The sequence below is a fragment of the Pseudorca crassidens genome, chromosome 7, assembly GCF_039906515.1.
Source record: "Pseudorca crassidens isolate mPseCra1 chromosome 7, mPseCra1.hap1, whole genome shotgun sequence".
Classification (NCBI taxonomy): domain Eukaryota; kingdom Metazoa; phylum Chordata; class Mammalia; order Artiodactyla; family Delphinidae; genus Pseudorca; species Pseudorca crassidens.
In genome coordinates this window covers 69,423,660-69,449,595 of record NC_090302.1, presented here as the reverse complement: position 1 = coordinate 69,449,595, position 25,936 = coordinate 69,423,660, and the positions used below count along the sequence as shown (strand labels likewise).

At 38.3% G+C, this 25,936-nt stretch overlaps 1 protein-coding gene across 3 annotated transcripts in view; it reads left to right on the top strand.

Moving 5' to 3' along the window:
• The first annotated feature begins 857 nt into the window (after nucleotides 1–857).
• The window catches only part of MLLT3 (MLLT3 super elongation complex subunit), a 264,446-nt gene continuing 239,367 nt past the window's right edge, over nucleotides 858–25,936 (top strand). Inside the window, exons 1-2 of one of the 3 annotated variants that reach the window (XM_067744494.1) lie at nucleotides 858–1,149; nucleotides 2,527–2,707. In XM_067744494.1, the coding sequence (XP_067600595.1) occupies nucleotides 1,138–1,149; nucleotides 2,527–2,707 (193 nt within the window). In that variant the 5' untranslated portion in view covers nucleotides 858–1,137. Of the gene's footprint in view, nucleotides 1,150–1,375; nucleotides 1,600–2,526; nucleotides 2,708–25,936 lie in introns of those variants that run through there. The other 2 variants (XM_067744496.1, XM_067744495.1) reach the window with 2 other exon arrangements.

The following is a 25,936-nucleotide window of genomic DNA, read 5'->3' as shown; positions in this document are numbered from 1 at the left end:
TTAGAGGACAATTTGCCACGTTCTTATGCAACCCAGCAGGCTGTCAGGAGTGGGAGCCTCCCCAAGAAAACTCCCAACCTGGTCCCCGAGGGTCTGCACCCAGCACTCCCAGGTATCTCGCTTTCACCTGGGCATCAATTTGTGGTGCATCCCAGCCGGGGATTACCAACGCGGGAGGCGTTCCCTGGGAAGGAACTAGCCTTCTAGTTTCTCTCTCTTGTTCATTTCATTTTAAAATTTTCGGTGGTGGTGGCAGTGGCAGAAGGGCGGGGGTGAGTGGATGGGGAAGGGGGCCAGGGAATTGTTGCCGGTTATAACCGTCTCAGCGACTGCTTTTAGATGCTTGTTTGTAAGGGTGGCATTTCTCTCGCTCTGTCTTTAAATAAGTTTGTTTGGGTGTGAGTTCTTGCCTTTTCAGCACAAAACCATAAAAAGACGTGGTGGAAAGTGAAAGAAAGCCCCCTCCCTCCCCCGAGCGTGCTAACTAACACCAAAGACTTGATTTAACACCCCTTCTCCGGCGGCTGGGGGCTCTAGGCAGTGGCTACATTCCAGCAGTTTTAATCCGTTTTTTATTGTAGGGCGAGAGGAGTTTACACAGGGTCTGGGATGGCTCCCCAGCTGGCCGCTCTCCCTACTCCAGCGCCCCTTCCCCGCCCTTCTCCCTACTTCCCCCCACCCCCCAGCAGGAACCTGTTACTTTAAGCGAGGCGTTCCAGTGTGGCGGTGCGGGCTGCCGGGGTTTCGGGTGGGTGGCCGGTGATTGGCTCTTTCGAGCTCCCCCTGGCTCGCTCGCTCTGCCTCCCCGCCCGCTCCGCCCCGCCCGCGCGCCCTCCCTCCGCCCCGTGAGGCTCGGAGCCCCGGTGTCAGGCGCCACGGCGCATGCTCCGGAATCTCATCCTCTGGCCCTGGAGCTGCTGCTGCTGCTGCTGCTTTTGCTTTTGGGGCTGAGTTTAATAAGCGAGCGAGCGAGCGAGCAAGCGAACGCGGGGGGAAAAAGGCAGAGAATGTCCGCCATCTACCCTCCGCTCCTGGGCGCGCTCTCATTCATAGCAGCCTCTTCATGAATTACAGCTGAGGGGGGCGGGGGAGGGGGGGTACCACACAACACCCCAGCAAACCTCCGGGCCCCCAGGCATGGCTAGCTCGGTAAGTACATACAAAAATAATAATAAAAGACCCCCACCCCCCGCCTTTCCTCCCTCGCCCTGCGCCGCCGCCGCCGCAGCCCAGACAGCGCCAGCGCTCCGCGGTTCCAATTAGAGAAAGGTTGGTACGGCTTGCAGGGAGCTGCTGCCTCTCCCTCAGCCTCCGCTCCCCTCCCTCCCTCCCCCCCCCCGGCGCGCGCACACACACACACACACATACACACTCACACACTAACACACACTCGCCCCTCCACCCCCCGCGCCTCCCTCCTCGCCTCTCTTTGCAATCGCAAGAAGCGCACTCTCGCTCACACGCGCGCACTCACACACACACTCACACACGGTGGAAGGAGGCGAATAATAACTCAGCCATATTTCAGCTGCCGCCGCCGCCGGGAGCCGCGGGCACAGTCCGGGGACGCGGCGAGCAGCCTCGCCGGCCGCTACGATGGTGCGTTCTCCGCGGCGCGCGAGTGTGAGCTGGAGTGTGCGGGCTGACAGCGGCGGGGCCGCACGCAACTTTGCCCCCGCGCCGGGCTGTGCGCAGTCGGGGCTCGGCGGCTGTCCGTCCGCCGCCCTGCCTTTCCGAATTTCATTTTTTGGGGGAGGTGGGAGGTACTTTGGGGCCACTTTGGCTCTTGGAAGTGTGTTGCGGGGGCTCTCTTAGGCTGGCCTCGCCGATCGCGTGGGGCTTTTCGCTGGGGGGAGGTGCGGGGTGCCTTAAGTTATGGACGCCTCGGCGTGTTTTCCTGCGGGCGTGTGTGTGTGCGTGCGTGTGTGTGTGTGACGACGTCTCACTTTTGTTGTGCACGAACCCCGTGGTAAGAGCACGGGAGTTTGTGCCCATCGGCGGAGGCTGCCTGTAGTTTCCATTCCGCCTGGCACAGCGCTCCACACGCACGCACACACACACGTACACAAAGACTTCCTCGGCGTGTGCCTGTCGCCGCGGCACTTTCGGGGTGGGGGCTCGCCAGAACCCCCCTCGGGAGTCCCAGTTACCTCCCCTCCCACGCCGGGCAACCGCCCGGGCATCGCCTCCTAATTGTCTCTAATTTGTTTCCGATGCATTCGTTGTCGTGCTTGTAGTGGATGAGCGTGCTCGCCCCTCTTTACCCCCCAACAACCAGACCCCTCTTCCCGATCGGGGGTAACATTCCGTTACAATCCCGGCGGGTGTGGATGCGGGCCCGGGGGCGTGTATTTGGGGGTGTGGGGTGTGCGCGCCCACGCGCGTGAAACGTGGATGCAGAGGGCACCGCCGTTTCCTTTTATGTGCGTTTCAAGAAGGAGGAAAAAAAATGTCAGGCGCAATGTTCAGTGTCGAACGGTCGCCTTCCTGTTGTTCACGGCTGTCTCTCCTCCCCCCTGCCCGCAGTGTGCCGTGCAGGTGAAGCTGGAGCTGGGGCACCGCGCCCAGGTGAGGAAAAAACCCACCGTGGAAGGCTTCACCCACGACTGGATGGTGTTCGTGCGCGGGCCGGAGCACAGTAACATACAGCACTTTGTGGAGAAAGTCGTCTTCCACTTGCACGAAAGCTTTCCTAGGCCAAAAAGAGGTAGGGCTCGAATACAAAAGGAGCTTGATAAAAAATGTCTTTGCTGGAGGAGGAAACAATCGCTTGGCCCGGGCGGTCCCCCTGCCCCTCTCCCCGCCCCCCGCGTCGCGCTCGCTGGCGTAGCTCGGGACCGGGGTGCGCGGCGCCGCGCTGGCCAGGTCCCCGCTCCCGCCCGCGCGCGCGCCACTTCGGCTCCGTGAAAGTCACCGCAGAGAAAGGACTGTCAGGTGTCGAGTGTTTATTCATCCCAAGCCAGCCCTCACCGGTCCTCTGGGGTTAGCCGCGGGTTCTGCGGGGAAGGTGCAATTAGTTGTTGGGTTTGGAGGCGTGGGGAGCGGGGCTGGAGGGAATAAACAGCTTGCGCCTTTTTTTTTTAAACCTGGAGAAATTGAGATTTACCTGTGTTGTTAGCAGAGGATGCATGGGATGTACTTATTGTTCCCTCTTGAGAAGTCGCCTGTCTTTAGGGTCTTCTCTGCCTTCTTCCCTGTGTATGAGGCTTTAGGTACCAGTTGTCATAGACTTTTCTTTTTGTGGGTTAGCCACCCCGACCTCCCACTGTCAGGATTTTATGTTCGGTTTGGGGGGGGCACTTACTGGTCCCTGGCTCCCCGATGGCACTTGGTTGCTCATTCGATTTTGAGCAGCGTTCAGAAGTGTCTGCCCCATGTGATCTGCAGGGAAGAGTCCCTGCAAAGGTCGAAGCTAAGTTTCAGAGCAACGGTGTTGTCTTGCCTTCTGCTTCATTCCTTCCTCACCTTGGTTTTTAGCCTTGGTGTCTGGTTTGCATAATTCTGCTCAGCCTCTGCGGTCCCAAACATTTTCCATAAAGGACAGTTTTGAAAAAAGAGGAACAGAGTGTTATTTTACAAGAAATTTAAAGAGGGTTTGAGAAATCTCCATTTCTGTTCCCTTCAGCCTCTGGAAAGCTACTGTCTGGTTGTTTTAGTTGGATTAGTGGAGGTAACAGTACAAATACAATAAGGTGCTTTGTTTGTGAGCAGGTTTATTTATCTAAGTCGACACAATGGTTAGTAGTTATCTTCCATTTGATCCGTAATCTTTATTGGCATCTAGAACTCCTGCAGTTTCTTAGCTTAACATCATAATAAATCCATCTGCTTAGAGCTACGTGGAAATTATTGAACATTCAGGGGCTTGAATAAAGAAAGGAGAAATGCTCTGTGCCTTAGAGGTGGCAGAGGTTTATGTTAATGCTTATTTTTGTTTCCAGAGCTCTTGTAATGGGACTTAGGATTGTATGTTTTGCCTATAGTGGTTTGTTTTATAGCTGCTCTTGAAAACTCAAACAGTTGAATTTGATGTGCTTTGCTGGATGGTTAATAAATGAATCCACCATCTAATAGAGGGGTAGGGGTATATGCATGGTCTATCGGAAATAACATTTAGATTTTGTTAGCAGTTTATATCGGAATATAGCCAGAGATATTATACTTAAATTTTCCTTCGAACTGTAATGAAGATGAGTATTGTCAAGTTTCTGTCATTATGTGAGGTTGGGTCTGATGCTTTTTGGAATCTCGCTTTCCCTTTTCCATGTGTCCATAGAGCCACAGCAGAGGAGTTTAAACAAAAGAAACCACCTTCTAAGATCCTTTGTACACACTGTTACAACTACTTGCTGTTGTACATTTCAAGGTGAAATACCCTTAACAACAACAACAACAAAAGCAATATTTATTATGTTAGGAAAAACTAAGCCAGCTGGCCGAAGATGTAGCTTTTAAGATAACTTTGTTTAGGCACCTTAACAATCAACAAATTGGCATTATGAAATTAAAGATGATCAACCTCTCCATATTTCACCACTGTTTCTCTGCTTCAGTGGGTGTGTGTGGTGACGTTTCCTTTTATTTCCCATACTTAATGATTTTCTGTCCAGCCTGAGGGTACCTGAGAGTGCTGTCTGTACAGTCCACACCTGGGAGTTTTGTTGCTAGGTGTGGTAAGTGGCTTGATAACACTGATGTCTTCTCAGACGCCTCTAGTGAGAGATGTCTGCTTGTTGGTTGGGCTCTTCAATTTTTATTCTCAACTGTGGAGTTTCTTTATGTAGCCTATAAGCCATTGTTTCAAAATGTTTATTTTTGGATTTTTATTTGTATGTGTGCTTCCCATGATGTGACAAGTCCTGGGAAAAATGCCAGCTTACATAGCCCAGGAGAGACCTTGTCATACTGTAATTACACATGATTCAGATTGCAAGAGAAGGTTTCTCTGTTCATTGGGAATAGTTAGTTGTAAATTAAGGTAACACCAAACATTCCACCTAATCCTGGGACTTATTTTTTGGCTTATAAGGTCTTTCGAAATGATAAGAATAAATACAGAATAAGAATGCCAGGCATTTCTAAGTCTACTTCCATACTTTTTTAAGGTGTTATATTTTTGATATTATGGACTATAAACAGGAGGATTGCAAATGGGAGAAACTGCAAAAATGGTTTTGTGAAAAATCTGAGTTACAAGAAATGCACATACTGTAAACTGTAAATGGCTATTAATAATGACAATTTAAATCACTTTCAATATATACGGTAGTTGATAAACAGAAGTGGGCTTAGATCTGAGGATGAACTGCTCAAGCCACAAAAATGGATGAGTTCTTAGTTTCATAAATCTTTGGTTTGGAAAAGCGAATTGATTTTCAGGTTGATTTCCTTTATTTCACAGTAATATTATGAGAACTTGTAGAGGAGGAAATTACAGTAAGTTCAACTTGTTGCCCAGTGAGAATTATGTATACAATTTCAGAATTGAGCTAATTGGACTTGAATTAATAAGGTTTTATTCTGTCCTAAAGACAGTTTCAATTTAAAACTACTAGCACAAAGTTCTAAAAGAAGATTTTGATGAAATAGTGAAGACTGGAATAGCCATTAGCCATTACAGAATCGGCAGGTCAAACTATAATGCATTTTAAAACTATCTACTTGCAAAAAAAGACTATATTTTATTTATTAGTATCAAAGATTTATAATAGTCTGATATGACTGAAATGCAGTCATATTCAAAACATTTCATTTAAAATATTAATGTTTTCATTTTCAGCATGATGTGAATTTGAGTGAACTTTCTTTCCAATTATTGCCATCCTTACTATTGCAGTCTGTTTCATTGACATTTATTATATGAAATCTGTTGCTTATTATTTTCTGTAAGCTAATTTGGCTACTGGTATGATTTGATAGCTTTTTATTTGTAGCCTTAGTCCTTTGAGTGGGCAGATAAAGCATGATAAATTTACACTTATAACTTGCCTTTGATTTAAGTGTTTGAGCCCAGCTTTACTGTGTAGTTCTGATTTGTGTTAAATAGTTTTCCGAAATAATTTGAATAACTTTTTATCAGGGTATCTAAAATTTGAGGGGTTACTAGTTGAAAATACGATGTGCACCTGAAGTATTTTCTCTCCTGAGGTATTTAAAAGGTTTATGGAAAAAACAAAGATGGGTGACTACTGACACATTCAGTGAGTCTTCTGAGATTTATGTAGAGTTCTGTATGGAATTAAGATGACCAGTGAGAACAGTTTTACAACTTGACATTTTGAAGCAACATAAAGTATAATTCACCAATTAAAAAGCTGAATTGCTGGAGAAAATCTCATGTGCGGTTAGTGAGAATGTAAACTGGGCACGGACATTTTGGAGGGCATTTGTCAAAATCTATTAAGATTTTAAATGTTTATACACATCAGCCCAGCAATTTTACTTATAGGTATTTTCCAACAGATATGGGGTCACAAATCCACAAAGTTACAGCATATTTTTTGTGACTCTATTTTGATAGCAAACATTTGGAAGCAAGCCATAGAAGGGACCTCAACTGGGTACAGTTAGATTATGGTAATCTACTAAAAAAGAGGGTAAATCTATTTGTAGATAAAGAAAGATCTTCAAGAGATGGTAGGTGAAATAAGGCAAGTAGCTAAATCACTGTGATCCCATTTAAAAAATGTGTTTATACAGATAAAAAGTATGTGTGTGTATGTGTGTAAATAAATAAATTCTGCATGAATGGGCACCAAACTTTTACTAATAGTTTTCTTTAGTGGATGCTATGGTATTGGTGGTGATGAGGAGTTTTTTTTTTTTGTAGTGTTTGATTTTTTAAAATAAATGTTAATTCTTTACATTTAAAGCATTCCAATGAGCACTTATTACTTTTTAAGATGAAAAAACAAGAGTAAAGTCCCAATATACACTACGCCTTTCAGAGAGGGATTACCACGTAGCTCTCTAAAAGTGACCTTGAACTGTCTTGGGTAGATATCATTGCCCAGTGATAATTAGGGTTAGGAATTTCTATGCAAATTGTATCTATTAATATTGACTGTATTCAAACTTAACCAGAAATAGTTTGAACAAATTACTTATTAATTTGTTTAAAGATAACAACCATCAACCTATTAGGTTAGCACATAAATACTATTTTAATGAAAAATTATTTTCTAAAACATAAAGAAGAGTGAGAAGAGTGGCATCATTTATTTTTGTGTGTGTGTGCAAATCTCTAACATTTTGCTTAATAGAAGACAACTGGGTCTGCTTATGTCTTTTATATTCAGTCTGTTGTGTTATCACACATCATGTAGCCTCTGGAAAACTCCACTGTACACTCAGGAGAGAATGAGAGTAAAAATGGCAAATAGTGTCTTAGAGTTGTTATGAAAATAGCTTTAATTTTGCCAGTTCCTGGAAAAGATTTTGGGCATCCTGGGGTCCCCAGACTTGTTCATGGAGAACCTCTAATATAAAATATTCAACTTACAACTTGGCACAGATAAACTGCCCTGTTATGTGGAAGCTAATTTTCTTTGTAACCATTATTATTGTTGCTAATAAAAATACTTGGGCTTCCTTGGTGGCGCAGTGGTTGAGAGTCCGCCTGCCGATGCAGGGGACACGGGTTCGTGCCCCGGTCCGGGAGGATCCCACATGCCGCGGAGCGGCTGGGCCCCTGAGCCATGGCCGCTGAGCCTGCGCGTCCAGAGCCTGTGCTCCGCAACGGGAGAGGCCACACAGTGAGAGACCCGTGTACCGCAAAAAAAGAAAACAAACCTATTTCCTGAAAGAGAAAAGATAAATCTTCCAAGGTATTTGCATGGTTAAATTCCAGTGTAACAATTATCTAGTGATTTTTTTTTTTCTAAAAGGAAAATCCAAACTTGGTTTTACTGGCTATATTTTACAGTTAACATTACTGTCCGTTTTATGGTGCAGAAGCCTTTTACATCTATTATTTTAGGTAACCCTCTGTAGAAGTACCTCTGGGAGGTAGATAGGGCAGGGGGATCCATTGGTTTCATAATTTTTCTTTAAAGATTTTTTGTTCCTTTGTTCTTTGACATTTCCTTCTAATGGTCTTCTATGGATCAACCTTAGCCCTTTAGCTCTTTTCCCGGTCATCTATTACAGATGATCCCCACTACTTAACACAGATTTTACAGTTCTAAGATGTGGAGCTTTTTTTGTTTTTTATCTCTTAGTGACTTAAGTCTTCAAAAGAGAACTTGGAAAGTTTAGATATTTGGCAATGGGGGGGAATTTTTAAACACAATTATAGCAATTATGTAATTAAGCAAGGACTCGATATATTACTGAACTTACTGGACTTTAATCTTTATTGTCCAGACTTTAGGATATTTTTGATCTCTAAAACAATGTTTCACACTGTCCTAATGGAAATACTATAGAATTCTGTGGGTTTTTTCCCCTTGGTTTTTATACTTTCTTTTTGTTTTTATGTTTTTACTACTCAGTGAAGCAGCTAACATGTAGAAGGAGAGGTTCTCTTGTCTCAGTGATACAAATTAATATTCTTTTAAAACATTTTATTTTGTGTGTGTGTGGCCAGAGTGTCTTTACTTCTTTCTTTTCCTCATAATGTATATTTTAATGCTTTAATCTTCTATTCTCTTGTATTTTGTGGTTCTCCTTATTTTGTTTGTAGTGCTGTATTCACTTTTGGGAATATGATTTGTCTGAAAAGAGTTTTTGCATAAATAATTTCCCACTGATGATATTACAGGTACTTGACAAGTTTTTGTTATGTTATAGATCATAGAAATTGAGAAATTACATTGCACAGTTGTACAATTCAGCTTTTATGAAGAATGCAAACATTAATTTTTTTACATGCAAATGAAAATTGTATTTTCTAATTTATACATATGTGTTCACTGTAGAAAAACCAAACCATAGAAATATAAAGAAGGAGTTACCTGAAAATTCTTCATAGATAACCATAATTAATATTTTGGTAGGCATCTTTTTATATTTATGTATACACACAAATATAAATTAACTTTAAATTAACATTAATTCATTCAACAAGTGTTTTTTGGAGCTCCTATTATGTGTCTAGAATACTTCTAGGAGTTGGGGATGAAACACAGATGAGCATTCCTACCCTCATGTTATGTGGTAGGATATCTTTTTAAAGCTGAATTTGATGGTATCACATTAAATATAGATTTATTTATTTGAACATTTATATTGTTCTTAGTTTTAATTTGTTATGAATAATGCTATGATGAACATCCTAGATATTCATTTTAATGGTTTTTCCAATAATTTCCTTATGTATATAGATTTTACATTTTGATATTCATTACCAAACTTCCCTTCAAAAAGATTGTACCAGTTTATACTTCCCTAGGAGTTGGGAGACTGCCCATTTCCCCACGTGGTTGCCAATACTGGGGATTAAAAGATTTTTTTTTTATCTTTGCCAATCTGCTGCATGAAATGATACCTCATTTTTATTTGCACTTATTTGATTAGTAATGCCACATATCTTTATGTGTTTATATATTTACTATTGCTGTTTGTAATATGCTTGTTTTGTGCCCTTTTCGTATTTCTGGAAAAAAAGGGGGGGGGCGTATAGGAAAATACAAAGGGAAGAATGATAGAGCAAACATTCAGATCCCCACTGCCAAGAATGAACAGATGTTTGCATTTTATCATGTTTGATTCCTTGTTGATTTTTAGGGAATCAAGTATTATAGATGTGGCTCGAGTGTTTAAATATTTCCCAACCTTTTCTTCCAATTCTTCAGCCTTTTCCCCATCTATTTATGTACATTTGCACATTTATATTGCTACAGGTAGTAGTATATTGTGTCTTAAAATCTTCATGAAAAGTATCATACCGGGTGAATCTTTTTTTTCAACTGAGATATAACTCATATACCATAAAATTCACCCCTTTAAAGTGTAAAATTCAGTGTTTTTTCAATATAGTCATAAGATTGTGCAACAATTACTATTTAATTCCAGAACATTTCCTTGAGTAAATAATTTTGCATCTTGCTTTTCCCCCGTACTCAATATGTTTTTGAACGTTTTGCCATTTCATCTTTAGAGAGCCAACTCATTCCCTTTAATTTTTTCTGCTTAGTATTTTGTTGTAGGAGTATGTTCTATGCTTACTTTTCTGTTCTTCTGTTAAGGACTATATAGGTCATTTTCTGTTCTGTGCAGTGAATATCTTTGTACTTGGTACCTTGTACGAATGAAAAAGATTTTGGATATAGGCCTAGAATACCAGTTGTGTGTGTGTTTCCATTTGCATTAGACATTGTCAGATTGCTCCACAAAGTAGTTGTGACAGTTCATACTCTGTCAGGGAATGAGTATCATTTTCTCTACATCTTTGCCAATGTAGGATATTTTAAGATTTGTTATTTTTGATATTAGTTGAAATACGGTGTCTTTTTGTTTTTATTGGCATTTCTGTGCTTCCTAACGGGGTTAAACATTTTCTATATGTTTACTGACCATTTAGATTTCCTCTGTATTGACTTCTTTTTATATCCTTTGTCTTAAAAAAAAAAAGAAGATTGGGATGTTTGTCTTTTTCTTATCTGTGGGATGTTAATCCTTTGTTATTTGTGTGGAAAACATCTTGTCCCATTTTTGTTTCTGTTTCTTGTAGCCTAATGTATGGTATCTTTTTGTCATACGTAAGTTTTTAATTTTGTCAAATTGATCTGTTTTATTTTGTTTTCCTGTCTGGTTTTGGGGTTTTGTTGAAGAATATAATTTGTGGGCATGGTAATGTGCTTAACCAATAGGCTTCATATGTGTAGGATACAGTGAAAGGACTGGGGGAGATGTAAATAACAGAAAGAGGAGGTCCCTGCCTTCAGTGTGCTTGTGTCTTTCACAGCTGGAAAGGACACTTGAGATTCTTCATCTTTGTTTACCCTCTCATTTTACTTTTAATCGGAAGCCTAGAAATGTGAAGTGATCTTGCATGTAGACACAATGGTCACAAGTATGCTGGTGCAAAGATAACTAGTAATAAATGGTGGTAAATGTTTACTTTTGAAACACTGAGTAATTATTCACTTATATTAGCAGACACATGTTCAGCCATAACCGCTTTTGTAGACATGATCTAGGACTTAATTAAGTGGTGGTAACCATGGTAGGTACTGTTTAAAAGGAAGAGGTTCTCTAGCTGCTTTCAGGCAAAATCAAATTCATTTTATGGATTAATTGAAGGTTTTCCTTTGAGATTAAATCATTAGGAAAAATTGTGATGGAATGGTAGGTATTCCCTGATATGTTGTACCCCCTCCATCATAAGATTGCAGTTCCTTGAAGGATGCAGAACATTGTGTTAAGAAATAATGTTGCATGACCTAATCCTTTTAACTTAAGTGTGTTACGTTTGTAATGACTGAGGCCTGAAGAAGGCCTCAATTCCGTTTATCATGGAATTTCTAAAAAGATAAGGCTAGCATCTGGGTGTGATTTAGTTGGTATGTAGTAGTTAACGATTAACTTTTTGGATAAAATCAAGGCACCATCATTTTTTTATGAAAGAAAATTATGACTTGTCTTGAACTTAATTCTGAGGGCCATTTATTTAAAATAATGTTCATAAGTGATTATAAAGATGATCAGTTGAATTTAATTAGTTACTACCCAAGAGTTAGAAGATTGATATTCTCAGAGCCAAATAAATTTTAATATATTTAATTTTGCCAAACATGAATTTTTTTCGTTGTTCCTTTCCAGCAGAAATCATTAGTTGGTTATTTTCCCATCAATACCAGGCCAAATGTTATGTGCATGTATTGATTTTTAAAAGCAAAATATACATTAACAATTTCCTAAAATATTAATATAATAACAGTGGCCTAGACAGTAGAGAGATTTACTTTCTTCTTAATGTTTCTGGATGTAAATTTAGTCAGCATGATGCCTTTAATTTTTACAGATAGGTTTTATGCTCTCCTTCTCCTTTCCTCTCAGGGTGGTGTTGGGGAAGATTAACGTCAGATTATTCCAGGTGTCTATTTATTTTGGTAAGCATTTATAACATTTTAAGTGTTTAAAAACAAGGTTCATTGTAGACTTCATGTCATCCATACCTTTTACCCGAAATACTCCGTTCATACGAGTTGCTGCATAATGAAAGCTTTCTTTGTGTTGAAGAAATATTCTTCTATTTTACAAAATGTTTTTTTTCGTTTGAGTTCTCTCCGTGTTCCTATAATATAAGCAGCTGTTTTGTACTGACTGTTATTGAAAAACAGAGAGTCAGGCTATTGGGATTTGTTTGCTTTTAGTGGGATAGGTTATGCAAAATGTTGACATAGCTCCAGATTGTCTTATCATGGTTGTTTTATGACTTTTCCTACCTGTGCCCACAAGTAGCACAGAGCAGTGGGCAGCTACTTTCCTCATCATATGGAGCACCAGGCACGCATTACATGTTTCAGCCAGTCCAGCACTCACCTCTCCTTGTGTACATATCTATTGTTCCTGCTGTGTTGCATTAGAGTTACACATCCAAGGAGATGGGACGTATAGCATCACTGTGGATAGTACTCATACCTTTCATCAATGTAGTCTATAGACAGTAGACCTTTTGGGCAAAAGTATAACATCAAAGAGGATATCACAAGTCAGAAATAGTTTGAGAATCCTGATTTAAGCATCCCCTTTTCTAAGTGATAAATTATTACTCTGTCTTCTGAAACTTATTTCTTCTGTACCTCTAATAACTGGCTTTGTATAAACAGAACCACCACTTGAATTCAGCAGGAAACATTGTGTCCGCTGAGAATCACATTTTCTAGAATGGGTTTTAGCTTATTAGTTATAGGCAAAAATGAATTTTTCTCCTCTTCTATCTTTCCTCCCTTATTCTTTCTTACCTACTCCAAGTGCTTGTTTAAAAGCTGGACACAAATTTGAGCAACTTGGACAGGTCGATCATTTTTTTACTACTTAATCCATGAAATACAACTAGCCTTTTACCTTTAAAAATAGGAGTCAGATTTATTCCAGTAACTGGTACGAGCAGTATTTAGCAGTGCAGCAGGAAAGGCTCTGGCCTGGGAGGCAAAAGGGATGTGTTTGGACTGAGTAAGCTCTGTGTTTGGGCTTTTCCAGCTCTGAAATATTATTTTTCCTTAGGTTTTAAAAAAGGATAAATTCTGAGTGTGTCATTGATCTAGTGTTTTTATAATGATGAAATAACTACCACTTATTACATATCAACTGTATATTGGTTATCATGTTAGGCAATAGGCATGTGCTCATGTGTTTGCTCACTTTTCATAAATGTAGTAATTTGGACAAGGATTTTTTGAAAAAAAAACAAAATGTTGATATGAACTTCAGTATAGTGGAATTTTACCATTTAAATGGTGTGTGAACAGTGGAATGGGTAAAAGACTTGTTGAATATCAGAGAAATAGAAGATAACATGGGTAATTCACCAAGTAGGTTAAGTTTTGGTTATGAAAAGTTACTTTCTGACTATATTGGTGCCATTTATATCAACTGTCAACTACTTTTTGTAGGTTGAAGCAGTCCAAGAACTCATGAGACTCTGTGTTTATTTGAAACAACTTCTTCAAATGTGGCTCTTGACCAGGTCATTAGATCACTGTGTTTTTTTCTTGAAAGTTGACTGACTTTTTTTTTTTTTAATTTCATATAACATAGGCCAGACCTTGAAATTTTGTCACTTGTTTTGCTTTTTTGAAGTATCATGTTTCACATAACTATTAGTGTTTCTGTTATCAATAGAATAATAACTGGGGACTTGGGCTTAAATTATCATATGAACAGGTTAGAAGAAAGTATGTCAAATCTTTGATCACTCAACATACTTGCAGGGTTTTCTGTTTAATAATTCAGATGCTTAATTGAAGTTGCCTTGAAAAGCAAGTACACTTTCAGTCTTTACTTGCAGCATGCTGCATAACTTTTAGGTTAAAGAAAAATAATTCTTGTTATCATTACAACTTGTTAAAGGGAATTGTCAAGTGACTGACTAGAGCCAAGGATTTAACTTATACAAAAATACTCAAATGCAAACATTTTAAAGAGAGCAGCAAATAAATGAGAATATACTTATGTTGTAAAGGCTGCACAGTAGTTCGTAGTTAATGCTACTTAATATCTTTCTGTGGAGTCTCTTTTTTGTGATTTATCATGATCATTGATTTTAGTAGGATTTAGTCCATTTTCTTTATACCAGAATGTTCAGAGTTGTTCATCTTTACCCACATTTGGAGAATTGTATGACAGATAAAAATACATCAGTGAAAAGATGGGAAGAAAATACTTCACACAGTGTTACAGAAGTTATCTCTGGGAGGTGGGATGTCAGGAAATTCTTGTCATCAGTAAAATTTGTTGGATTTTTCAAGCTTCCTTGAATGCTACATATTACTTATGTGAAAGTTAAACTAGATACTTAAATGTACATAAGGATGTGTTTATAATAAACTTTTTAGTTTTTTAAAAACGTAATCTCATTTGGAACATAAACAGGAATGTCTTCCCCAAGGAACATTTTCACATTTTGTTATTTGAAATTTAACCACCATGTCATTCTTAGTGTTTTCTTTTAATATTACTATGAATATATGCATAAATATTTCATAGGTTTATTGTAAACTTTAAAGAGAAGGATGTAAATCATGTTACCTTTCTTGACAATTAATGTTGTGTTAAGGTGTAAAATTAATCAGATTAACCTGACTTGTACGTACATGACACACAAAAATTTTTCTTTGTAACAGAAGGACAACTGTGTTTAATATTTCAGTACAGCATACATTTTTGGAGTACTTAGGAATGTTTTGAGAAGTTTTGACCTTTCTTACCTGTGGAGTTTTGATAAGTATACCTTTGTTGATTAATATGTTTATCTTGATGTGTAGTGGTAGAAAAATTTCCAGAGCCTACATCTGACTTTAAAAATTGTCTACAAATGAAAGGACTCTCATTATGTTTAGATATATGGTGATAGTGTTAGGAATAAATGGGGTCTATAGTTGGAAATAAAGATCCACTTCTAGCTTGTGAGTCTTTGTATATAATTTGGAAGTTAAACATTAAATTTTGAGAAATAAAAAGTTAAAAAATAACTACCAAAACCAAGGCAAAAATAATGTTTGGGGCAGGGAAATAAGTAGTCCTTTTTGGATGGAGAATTGATGCATAATTGCATAAACACAAATAATATTTAGCATTAAAGTGGTTTCAGTACTGTTTTATATATAGGCTACAAAAATAACTGGAAGTTAAAACATGAAATTACATTTTAATTTTCATTTTTTATATACAATGCAGATAGATTGATATGAATATTTCTTACACACAATTAACAGAAATAATTTCTGCAAAACGAGGGAGTTAATTTTAGTTGTCTTAAAAGGTCTCTTTGCAATCTAAAGTTTATCTGATTAAGTACATTATATTATGATTAATGGGAAACCATCTGTCTTTATTTTAACATTAAGAAATAAGCATTACAAGTGTACTATGCTCAGATGCATAGCAAAACTATATGTCAAATAAAAACAAATCTGTTTTCCCTTTAGCATTAGATGCTTTTACAAAATTCATAAGTTATAGTTAGCCAGATTAATTCTGCCTCAGAATATAAAATATAAAAATTGATGTTTGTAATCTGAGCATTTCTTTATTTGCTACTTGAATAAGGTTGCCACTTTAGTTCTGTTGGGTAGCATTTGGAATAACATATTTCATGGGCTTTAATTTAGTTCTGCTGATAAATTTTTACTTAACTATTTCTATTCCTTTTGAGAATGCTAAATGGAATTCATAGTCGCCTGGATTCCTTTCTTCAGGATTAAGGTGTGTATGAGAATGAGGAAAATATACTCTTTGGCACCTTGATTACAACTCACCATATTTGCTTGCTATTGTTCTTATTAAATTAACTTATGTAGATGTCTTAACTGCAGATATAGAAAATAAAGTAATTGTTTTAAAACCTGTTTTAAACGAATACTCAGGGGACCAAGCTGAAGATGTGAGAGTTTGAAAAATATGAAGACTTGGTTAGAATATTGCAGATTGTTAGAGCTTCCCAATTTGGCACTAAATTAAATAAATATGCTCATAGAATTTTATTATAGGACAGACAAAGCTGTGGTCGACTAAGATAATGTGTAACTGGCTCTTATTTGGAGCATATAGAGTGGGAGCATATTTTGCAGTGAAAGGGGAACTAAAGGACAAGGTGTTCTCTACTTGTAAAGACCTCAGAGTTTTCTTTATGTTATTGTAGAAAGACATTATTTTTGCTTTGGCGTGCTTAAAACTAAAGGGCAAATGATCCAAAAGAATAATCTTGAAATTCAATAGCAAGAAAACTACTTGACATTGTGGGCTGGAGGCCAGCAAACGTGTTGCTTTCATTGAATGCGTGGGAAATGGGGCAGGCCTGGAATTTAAAGAGACAGGGTGCAGTACCCTAGAAAAGAAAGCCCTCCTGTATGATTTGCTTACATGGAGGAAAAAAATAGACTTAAAGTTTTCTCTGAGGGATCTTTATTGGATCAACTATTGAAGGCATTGAAAGACACTGAGTGAATTTTTCCCGACTCCACCTCCCATCTCCCTAGCCATCTTCTCTTGTCTGAAATTGGTGCCGAGTAAAACTGTTTACAGCAGAGGAGAAGCAGCTTTTCAAATAAAAGTACTTTCTAGCCTGTTCAAATGGAGGATAATGTAATTCTCTCTGAAACTGAGCACTTATTACTTTGTTTATGTAGCTGTTTAAAAAGGGGGTGCCTGGCATAAGGAAGGGGGGGTAACGTAGGAACCTCTGCTTCAGAAATTACTGTTTTTTCTGTGTCTGAGTTTTCCTCCCCATCCACTCATGAATCCCCCTTCTCCCCCTCCCCCCACCTCCCACAATCCCTCAATAAAATAGTATTTAAAAGACTTGAATCACCAGTCCTATGTAGCAGCTTCTTGCTGGAGGCAGTAATGTTGTACTGTTTTCAATGGGTGGTCTGGAATCTCCATGGGAGATTTTTACAGGCAGTGGGCTCCAAGACCCACTAAGTGTGTTATATTGAACGTAACCCGTTAAGTTCCCGAGCCATCGAGAATATACAGAGATAGTTTTACATTATTGAAGTCCCATCGTTAATTACTTGCAAACCAATTTATTTGATTTTATTTGAAGAATTTATGGCTTAAATCCCTGAAAGTGATTCATATTAACCCAGTATTTGAGGTTTACTTTTTAAAACAAGTAAGACATTCATATATATGTCAATTCAGGAGTACTCATTTGTGTGTATATTTTATTTTTATTTTATTTTTTTAAAAGGTGGTATCAATTTAAAAAAACTTATTTAATTTATTTTTGGCTGCATTGGGTCTTTGTTGCTGCGTGCGGGCTTTCTCTAGTTGCGGAGAGTGAGGGCTACTCTTTGCTGCGGTGTACGGGCTTCTCATTGCGGTGGCTTCTCTTGTCATGGAGCACAGGCTCTAGGTGCACGGGCTTCAGTAGTTGTGGCACGCGGGCTCAGTAGTTGTGGCTCGCGGGCTGTGGAGTGCAGGTTCAGTAGTTGTGGCGCACGGGCTTAGTTGCTCTGCGGCATGTGGGATCTTCCCGGACCAGGGCTCGAACCCGTGTCCCCTGCATTGGCAGGTGGATTCTTAACCAGTGTGCCGCCCAGGAAGCCCTGTGTGTATATTTTAGTTAATGGGTGTTTTTTGTTTGTTTTAATTCTCCTCCTTTAGGGAACCTACACCTAGTAGTCATTTCCAAATGTTAAGTAATTGAAGCCATATTTCTCCTAATTGAGATAGTGTAAAATGATAGGATCTGTTATAATCAGAAAGTATATCAGGTATTTTCATAATCATTATCTCTTAGCTGTGGCATGTGGCATAAATGTATATTAACCTAAAATTTAACTAAAATTGTTTTGGGTCAAACCTTTGTAGAAGCACACAGGATTGGAATTATATATTAAATACTGGATTAAGATTGCTTTTTAGAAAAAAATTGTTTTTTATGCAAACTTAAATAAAACAATACATTTACTTATACACTGTAAATATTGAAATGGGGAATGCTGCAGTCATGCCTGTTCCTACATAATTTAGTTTAAAATTATTTTGGAGTTTCTCGTGAGACCCTGTGGTTATTAACCAGAGTGATAACATAACTTTGTTGGGTCACTGATTTGATTACTTTGTTTCCCTTATTCACATTCTTCACAAAATTAGTTTATGGAGAATGTTGAATTTCTATTTAAAATAAATATCTGTAAGTCCTGATTAGTTAGAAGTCTGAAATACCTGTTTTCCGTAGGCTAAATAGAGAAGAATTTAGGAGTAGGCATCTCGGATATATTGATAAATAAATGAATGATGATATATGATGAGAGAGCATTTTTGTTTGTTTTAAACAGTGTCAGTGGTTTTAGGTGGAAACTTGTAATCCTTAAGGAATTGAGTTTGTTTCTTTTATAAAAATTAATTTAAACTTGTTTTAGGTCATATAAAAATGGTACGAATTCTGCAGTCTTCACTGATAGAATCAAAGCTCTGTGGCTCAACAGTTTATAGCAATGACTAAATGGTTTGCCTTTTCTTTTTTAGTTCAGTACTGGTCCTTGAATAGCTAAAAAGTTTTCCAGTAGTTTTTACAAGTAGCTTTAAAGAAGTGATAGCCATCTGAAGTTTATCTTGTGTAGCCAGTATTTAAAAGTTATTAAGGTTGTCTACACACAAAAAAGGAACAGCTCTTATGGCTATACATGTGAATAAAAGTTAAAGGTTGGTAAAATTAGCTTGTCAAGTAAACTTGACTGAGGAATAATTTTGTTTTCATTATCCATTCCTCTGGCTGAAAATGAAATAGAAACGATCTGGTTACTAAAGACCAGCGCTGTATTGGATCACTTCCTTGAGCTTTTGCTATGATCGTTAAAGGCAGAGTTAGACAGCTGCTGTAGATTTTGCCTGTGGCCTCACAAAAGAAATTGTTTAACCCTGTTAGTTTCAGACACTATCATTTCTACTTTGCAGATACACTTACTATGTTCGATATAAGTGATATACTTGCTGTGTTAGATATGGATCTCTCTGATTATGATTTGAACTTCTGAATTATAGGAAGGCGGTGTAGCAGAAAATGAGTAATTTTAGCACTCTACTACAAAAACAGTCTCATGTCTTGGAATGTGACATATCTCAACATTTTTGCTTATATTCAGACAGATTTAAAAACTTCAACTTCTACTTTTCAAAGTTAGACTTTGCATTTGTATCTGAAGACCTCTAGGGAATTCTGCAAATTGTGAAAGTTGACTTTGACTTATACTCCATTATAATTGGATATTTAGATGTCCTTTTTGGGGCTTGAAGTTCAGAGGAAATACTAAGTCATTGACTTTAAAATCTCATTTTGGGTAAGTGTAAAATTAGAACAAGGCACGTACTCCCGAAATTGATGTCATAATGTTAAAAATCCCAACGATGTTGGGTTCCTTTTGTATAATGCGTTTGCATTATTACTATAGGTTTAAAGGGCAGGGAAATACTTTATTGTTCAAGCTGAAGAGGGCAAGATTTTGAAACCTACTGCTATGAGATTAAATCAGTGTGTTTGCCCTGAGGCTTCAGCCATTCAATCTGAATTCATAGTCTAAAATTTTGGATTCCTTCTCTGTTTGAAAAATAATACTTCTTGAAAATTTTAGGACTGCCTTTTCCCACTCACATGAAAACTATTGAGGCAAATTATCAGGGTTAAGATTTTCATGCAATCAAGACTGCAGGTACACTTCAGAATTTTAAAGAGAAAGTTCACAGCCATTTTACATAAAATTTTACTGGGCTTTTCATTAATCTAAAATAACTGGTCTATAAGTACTTTATCAGTGAAAACTGCTCAGCATGTAAAATGAGGAGCAGAAGAGCACAAAGGCTTCCTGCAAATTAAGGGCACAATGAGTACTAACGGACTTTCCAGCCATCTCCAGCTGTGAGATTATTATAGTTTTTGCAAACCCTTTTCTCTCAAAACTAAATCAAGAATGGTAGAGTCCTGATAAAAAGAAGTGTAGAAAAGCCTAACTAATCCTTAGATGAGTTACTTCAAACGTGCCAAAATAGAATAAAATCAGTTAATAGCATGGATTAAAGGTTACTTTTAATGCATTTTTATCACTCACATTGAGAATTTTGTTGTATGTTGATGCATTTGGCCTGGGTTAAAAAAAAAATCAGAGGGAAAAATATAATTAAATGTGAGAGATTACACAATCACGTTGTTATGAGGAAATTTAGTACCAATGTTAGGTGCCAGATTTGACCTACGAGATAAAAGCTGTGTACTTGAGATCAGAGATGTAAACAGGTGGCTCTAATTTTGAGTGGTAAGTTTTCCGGTTATAGTGAGAAGGCTCATCTGTGTACTACTAAGAGTTGATTTATTATGTAGATGTAAAAAAACAACATGGCTCTCTGTCTTTGGAGAAATATGTACAAGTGGTTCCCTGGATAAGAACGTGGAAGGGTGCTGAAATCAGATCTGGATTAATATTTTAAAAGTGCTTGATTCTTACAAGTGGTGAAGGGAAAGAGAAATAAGAGGCAGGTTTTGGGTGCAGAGGTGGTCTCTACTATTTATGCAACATATGAAATGATCCCCTTTCATATACACAGGGAGACTATCATCTATACTTTTAATTCAGAATCACATGTTTGCCAACTGCTTATTCTGTGAAATACTTTTCCCACTTAACTGGCATATTATGATAGAGCTGCTAAAAATATTGGGTTAAGGAAAAACTGATTTGGCATGCTGCCATTGGTAGGAAGAATTTTAAAAAAAAAGTAATGTCTTCTCTTTTTGGTGCAGATATATAGGTATAGGTATGAGTGTGTGTGTATGTATGTGTGTTTGTATCAACCTTAATAAAATTTTATTATATGAACCTGAGTAGCGGGAGATTTTATAATCATGTCACATTTGCCACTCCTCTAAGATGCCCAATTGTAAGTTTCTCTAATGGAACTTAGCATTTATTCCCTTGTAATAGACGTGTGTAATGTTTTTACTGTGGCTTAATAGGAAATAGGCTGACTGGTACTCCGAGCACATGTGTGTGCTATGTATATTGGATATTTGTATCTGCCATCCCACTTATAATTGTAGTGGTTTTTCATAAGCCATGTGATGATAAAGTCCTTTTAATTTATAGTCAAAACATACAATCTCCCATAAAGTTCCTCTACTTGATATTCTGACCAGATTTAACCTTATACAAAGAGCTTCCAGCTTGAATGCTTTTTGCAACATTGAATAAATACTGCGCTGTATAGTTATTTATGTGCTCAAAAGTTGAACTTTCGTTCCATCCCAGTGTGTTCCCATGGGATATGTTATTCTAGCAAATCAGAAAATTTCTCTGAAAGCAAAGTAATTCTTAATTTTTGGAGGCTTGAAAGTGGGGAAATGCCCTATGCACGAGGGGGAAGAAATTCTAGTTGCTGCCGAATTGTTTTACTCCTGTAGTTATGTCTTTGTGTGTTTATAGGAGTGGGAACATTTTATCTGCTGTGTTTCTGTTGAGGTTGTTTTTCTGCAGTGCCCCAAGAAAAGTCCTGGAAGCTGGCTTTGAAGCCCTGTGGACAAGCTGGATATCAAAGAGCCAGAGGAATTCGGCAGTAATTGTTTTATGGCTGGCCAGAAATCAGACCTATTTGTATAGGTAGCACACAAAATAGCTGTGATTTGACAATTTGGTGCTATTTATACCTACCATAAAAAGAGAAAAGAAAAAGTTAAAGGGGTATTTTGGAAACAGGAACTAAGCTGTAAATGCAAATTGCTTCACCATTTTCTCAAAGGAACAAAAAAGGAAAGAGTTTAGGAAGTTTTTATTGAAGCTGCGTTATTGAGGAACTGTCTGCTTTTAGGATATTTAATATTGTACTCACACTGAAACTACACTTCTTTCTGTTGGCAGTTTTTTTTTCCTATTTCCATCTGATTAAAATTATTTTTGTGGAGCAAGAGAAACTCTCTGGAGGAGGTACAGTGAAAATCTCAAAGTTTTCAGCTCTCTTAACAGACCTTTAATATTTCATCTTACTGTTGTTATTTAGTTTGGGATAAGAACCATTTGTTGTTGCTAGAGTGAATTTTTTTCTTTCCAGATAAAAGTTATGTTTTTGTCAAGCAGTCACAGGTTGTTTACCGGTGTAGTGGGTGGGGATTTGCCAGGTACATTTTCCTGGCTTTTAGGAAACATGCAGAAGAACTTTTTAATGACTATTCTTGATCTGTCAGCTTAGAGAAGTCTTTTTGAATGCAAAGTGCCTAAATTGCGACTCTCACCTAGAGTATATTCCAAGCTCAAGGTGGGCGGTGTATCATGATTTGTCTGTACTTCAGTGAGCAGCCCAAAGTGAAGTTTGTTTCCAGAATGTCATTCAGACCTTCTGAGGTTGTCAAATGCTTCATTGTTTTGCCTTGAAACCCCCAGTCCTGAGAGCAGTCTGAGTCTGGGGGCAACGGTGCAGAGAAAAAGCAAGCACTTCTGTGATTGACTACACTTTTTTTTTTTTTTAAAGAAACCCTAGAAATGCCTTAGGGACTCCTGGGGCTTTGTCACATTTTAAAACCATTTTACCACTGAAGGCATTTCAGTGCTGTCGAATTGGGACTGTATTTATTTGCTTTGGTTTTAATTTTTTTCTCATTGGATTCTGATCCTCCAATAATAAGGAGAGTGGTCTTTGTCAAGTGTACCTTAATTTCTCAGGGGAGGCCCTGTAGTTTTGATTGGATGAAAAGAGTTCACTGAGGGTAGGGAAAAAGAAGAGGAAACGGGTGGAGATAAATCTGGTATTGGGACAGTCAGTTTTGTCTTTACTTGAATGAAGAGTTAGAGTTTAGTAATCTGTGTGAAGGATCAGAAGCATCTGAATGAAGATTTAAAATGGGAATTTTCTAAAAGCCTAAAACCTTAATTGGATTTCAAGATGGATTCCCTCTAGGGAAGTAGGTGTTTCTTCTCTATAGAGAAGAAACATGGTGGACTGCTGGTACTCCTCAGGAGTAAGAAAACTCAGATAGGAAAAGGTAAGGACATAGGTAGTTATAGACCGCCTTTGTGGGTTGAGGATGTACTGTGGGTTTAGGGCAGGCTAATGAATCTAAAGTACTGATCGTTTATTCTGCCAACACAGAGTACATACTATGTGACAGGAACTGCTCCCAACATTGACGATAACAATGGGAACTAAAGCAGTTCTTGTCTTCTTGGGGCACTTAGTCTGGCATCAGGCATGACCAGAAAAAAAAAAAAAAATCGCAATACAGTGAGATGAGTGCTTTTATGAAGCGATGAAAAGCAAAGCTGTGGAAACAAAGTGCTGAGAGATTAGTTCTGCTCAGGTATCAGAATTTGAATTAAGTTAAAAAAAAGTTACAAGTGAAAAGTCTAATTAAAAAGAAGAATTATGTGGATTAAAAAATTATCCTGCATCTCTCACATGGTTGGCATTTCATCTCTTTGATGTTTCCCTTCATAAGGCTGTGTGATGTTTTGAGACTTTCGGAACTCTCGGGGTTAGCATCATAGAATACAAGGTTATATAGCTGAAAGGAGGTAGGAAAGCAATTTATAGTTACTGAAGGTTTAATTCTGTACCCTGTTCTTCACATTTTACAGCTGTAGATCCAAGACTCAATATTAAGTAACCTGTCCAAGGTCCATATCGCTTGAGTATAGTGACCGTATGTCCTGGTGGCTGGGGATAGCCCCAATTTTTGTCTGTTGTTCTGTGTCACTCTCAAAACTGGTGCTTTTTGGGTGATAGGCTGTGTGATCACTTTGTCTTTGAGTGGCATAACTAAGATTTAAACTCAGGCCTGTTTGACTCCAGGTCTTAAGTTCATCACTGTTTTATCCTGTTTATTCTATGGTTCTAGGTCATGTCTCTAGTTCCAGTTTGGTCTCGTAAGGATTGTGAGACATAGGTCTGGCTCAGTACAGTACTCAGTTCTTGGTTGGTGATGCTTCTCATGGGTGATGGAGAGAAACATGGAACTTTCATGCTACTTTTTTTTTTTTTTTAACATCCTGTCACTAAAATGTTTTAGAATGTAATTTTCCTTCAGAAATTTCAAAGGCATTTGAGGAACTTTATGTCTTAGGAACATATTTGTAAATATCAGTCATCATTGCATGGTACTAATCAAGGAAATTGTGGTGATTTGAGTCCTTCTGGATAAATGGAAATTTGGTGCAACTCTTGATCACTGAACAAGTTGCTTTTCCCTTTATTTTTGTTCCCTTTCCCCACCTAATCAGAAGCCTAGAGCAGCAGAACAAGGTTAGAGGAAAGTAACTCTAATTTGGAAAAGAAAATTGGAAACTTATGTTCTGATTTGCTCATACGGGTTAGCTTTTCCACCAGGTTTGCTGGGCAAATACTGAGAATATCACTTTTATTTGGTCCCGTTTAAAAAGGCTCAACACTTCAGAAGGGTGAAGTTTTAGAGGTATACTGTCTATCAGGTAGGTTAGCTAAAACTTAAATAAAATAGATTTAATTTACTAATAATCAGTTCTGGTAATTAAAGAATTTTATTTTGTTTTGTGTCATTTCTCTTACATGCTGTGTCACTTCTCATCAGAAGATGGGGTGATCTGAGCAGTGCTTCACTGAGGCTGTAGTCTTCACTTAAAGAAGGACTAATGTCAGCTCCGTGTTAGCCTTTGAATTACACAGAGGGGTAGAAGCAAAATAAAGCCATTTTCAAGAACTTCTGGGATAGGTTGTGTTGGGGTGGGATGGAAATGCCCCATGTTGCGCACATCCTACTTCTGGCCCAAATTTACAATTCTGTTCAGTTATATGACTTCTCTGCCCTTGAATAGCTCAGAGACTTATATGGTAGGGGGAAGGGGAGATGGAGTTGTAAGCAGATACATTTCAGTATCAGTTAATTACGAATTATAGTTGATGTAAGAATGGAGTTTCTTGGGAGCATAAATGGGCAAATTGAGACTGAAGATGAACACAGTTGTGTTTCCATTTATGTAGCACATGTTTAAACCTGACTCTCTTTTCATCTTTTGTCCCATTTTTGGTTTATAAAGCATTTTATGTTGTTTTGCCTTTTTTTCCCCAGTGACTGTTTATGACCCAACTTGAACAATACAATGAAATTCTTCTTTACCTCTAGCTGTTGTGAAGCCAAAAATAGATCTGGGCTGAGATTGGACTTTGTGGCGCAAATTGTGGTTTGCAGGTTATGGCTGTTATTGTTCCAACAAATAACTGTATCTTAAAAAGTTATTTAGAAGTAAAGCAAATGTTGCTGAGACAAAAGGGGACCTGGCTGATTTTTAAATGGTGCTTTAAAACAATAAGCAGATGTCTCAGTTTAAAGGGCCATTTGGAATGAAATTGTTTTAGTTAAAAAATACTAATAAATTTCTGTGGGATAGTAGGATCGGAGACTGAAGTCGTGCAGGAATCTTACCTGTTATAATCCCCACCATCCCACCCCTGCCCCCTTTCCTGCCTCCGCATTTGTGTTTCCCTTCTTTGGAAATTCAAAGGCATGAAGTAGACTTCAGAGAAAGAAAAAAAACAATGATAGTAATTACAAGACAATAAAACTCTCCCGTCACACTGGTCAAGGGCAGTGCAGGAGCATTGCTCTGCAACAGTACTGTGTTCAGAAGAAGTATGGAAGAGTCCAGTCATAAGCATTGAAAGGGTAAGAAGGGCTAGACCTCATTTGCATGGTTCAAAAGTAAATGACTTCCTGAGGTTCTTAATTAAAGAGTGCAGTGAAGGCCAGTTTGTTGCAAAAGATAGCTCATTTGAACTTTTAATTTGATATCTATACAAATCACTTGAGGGA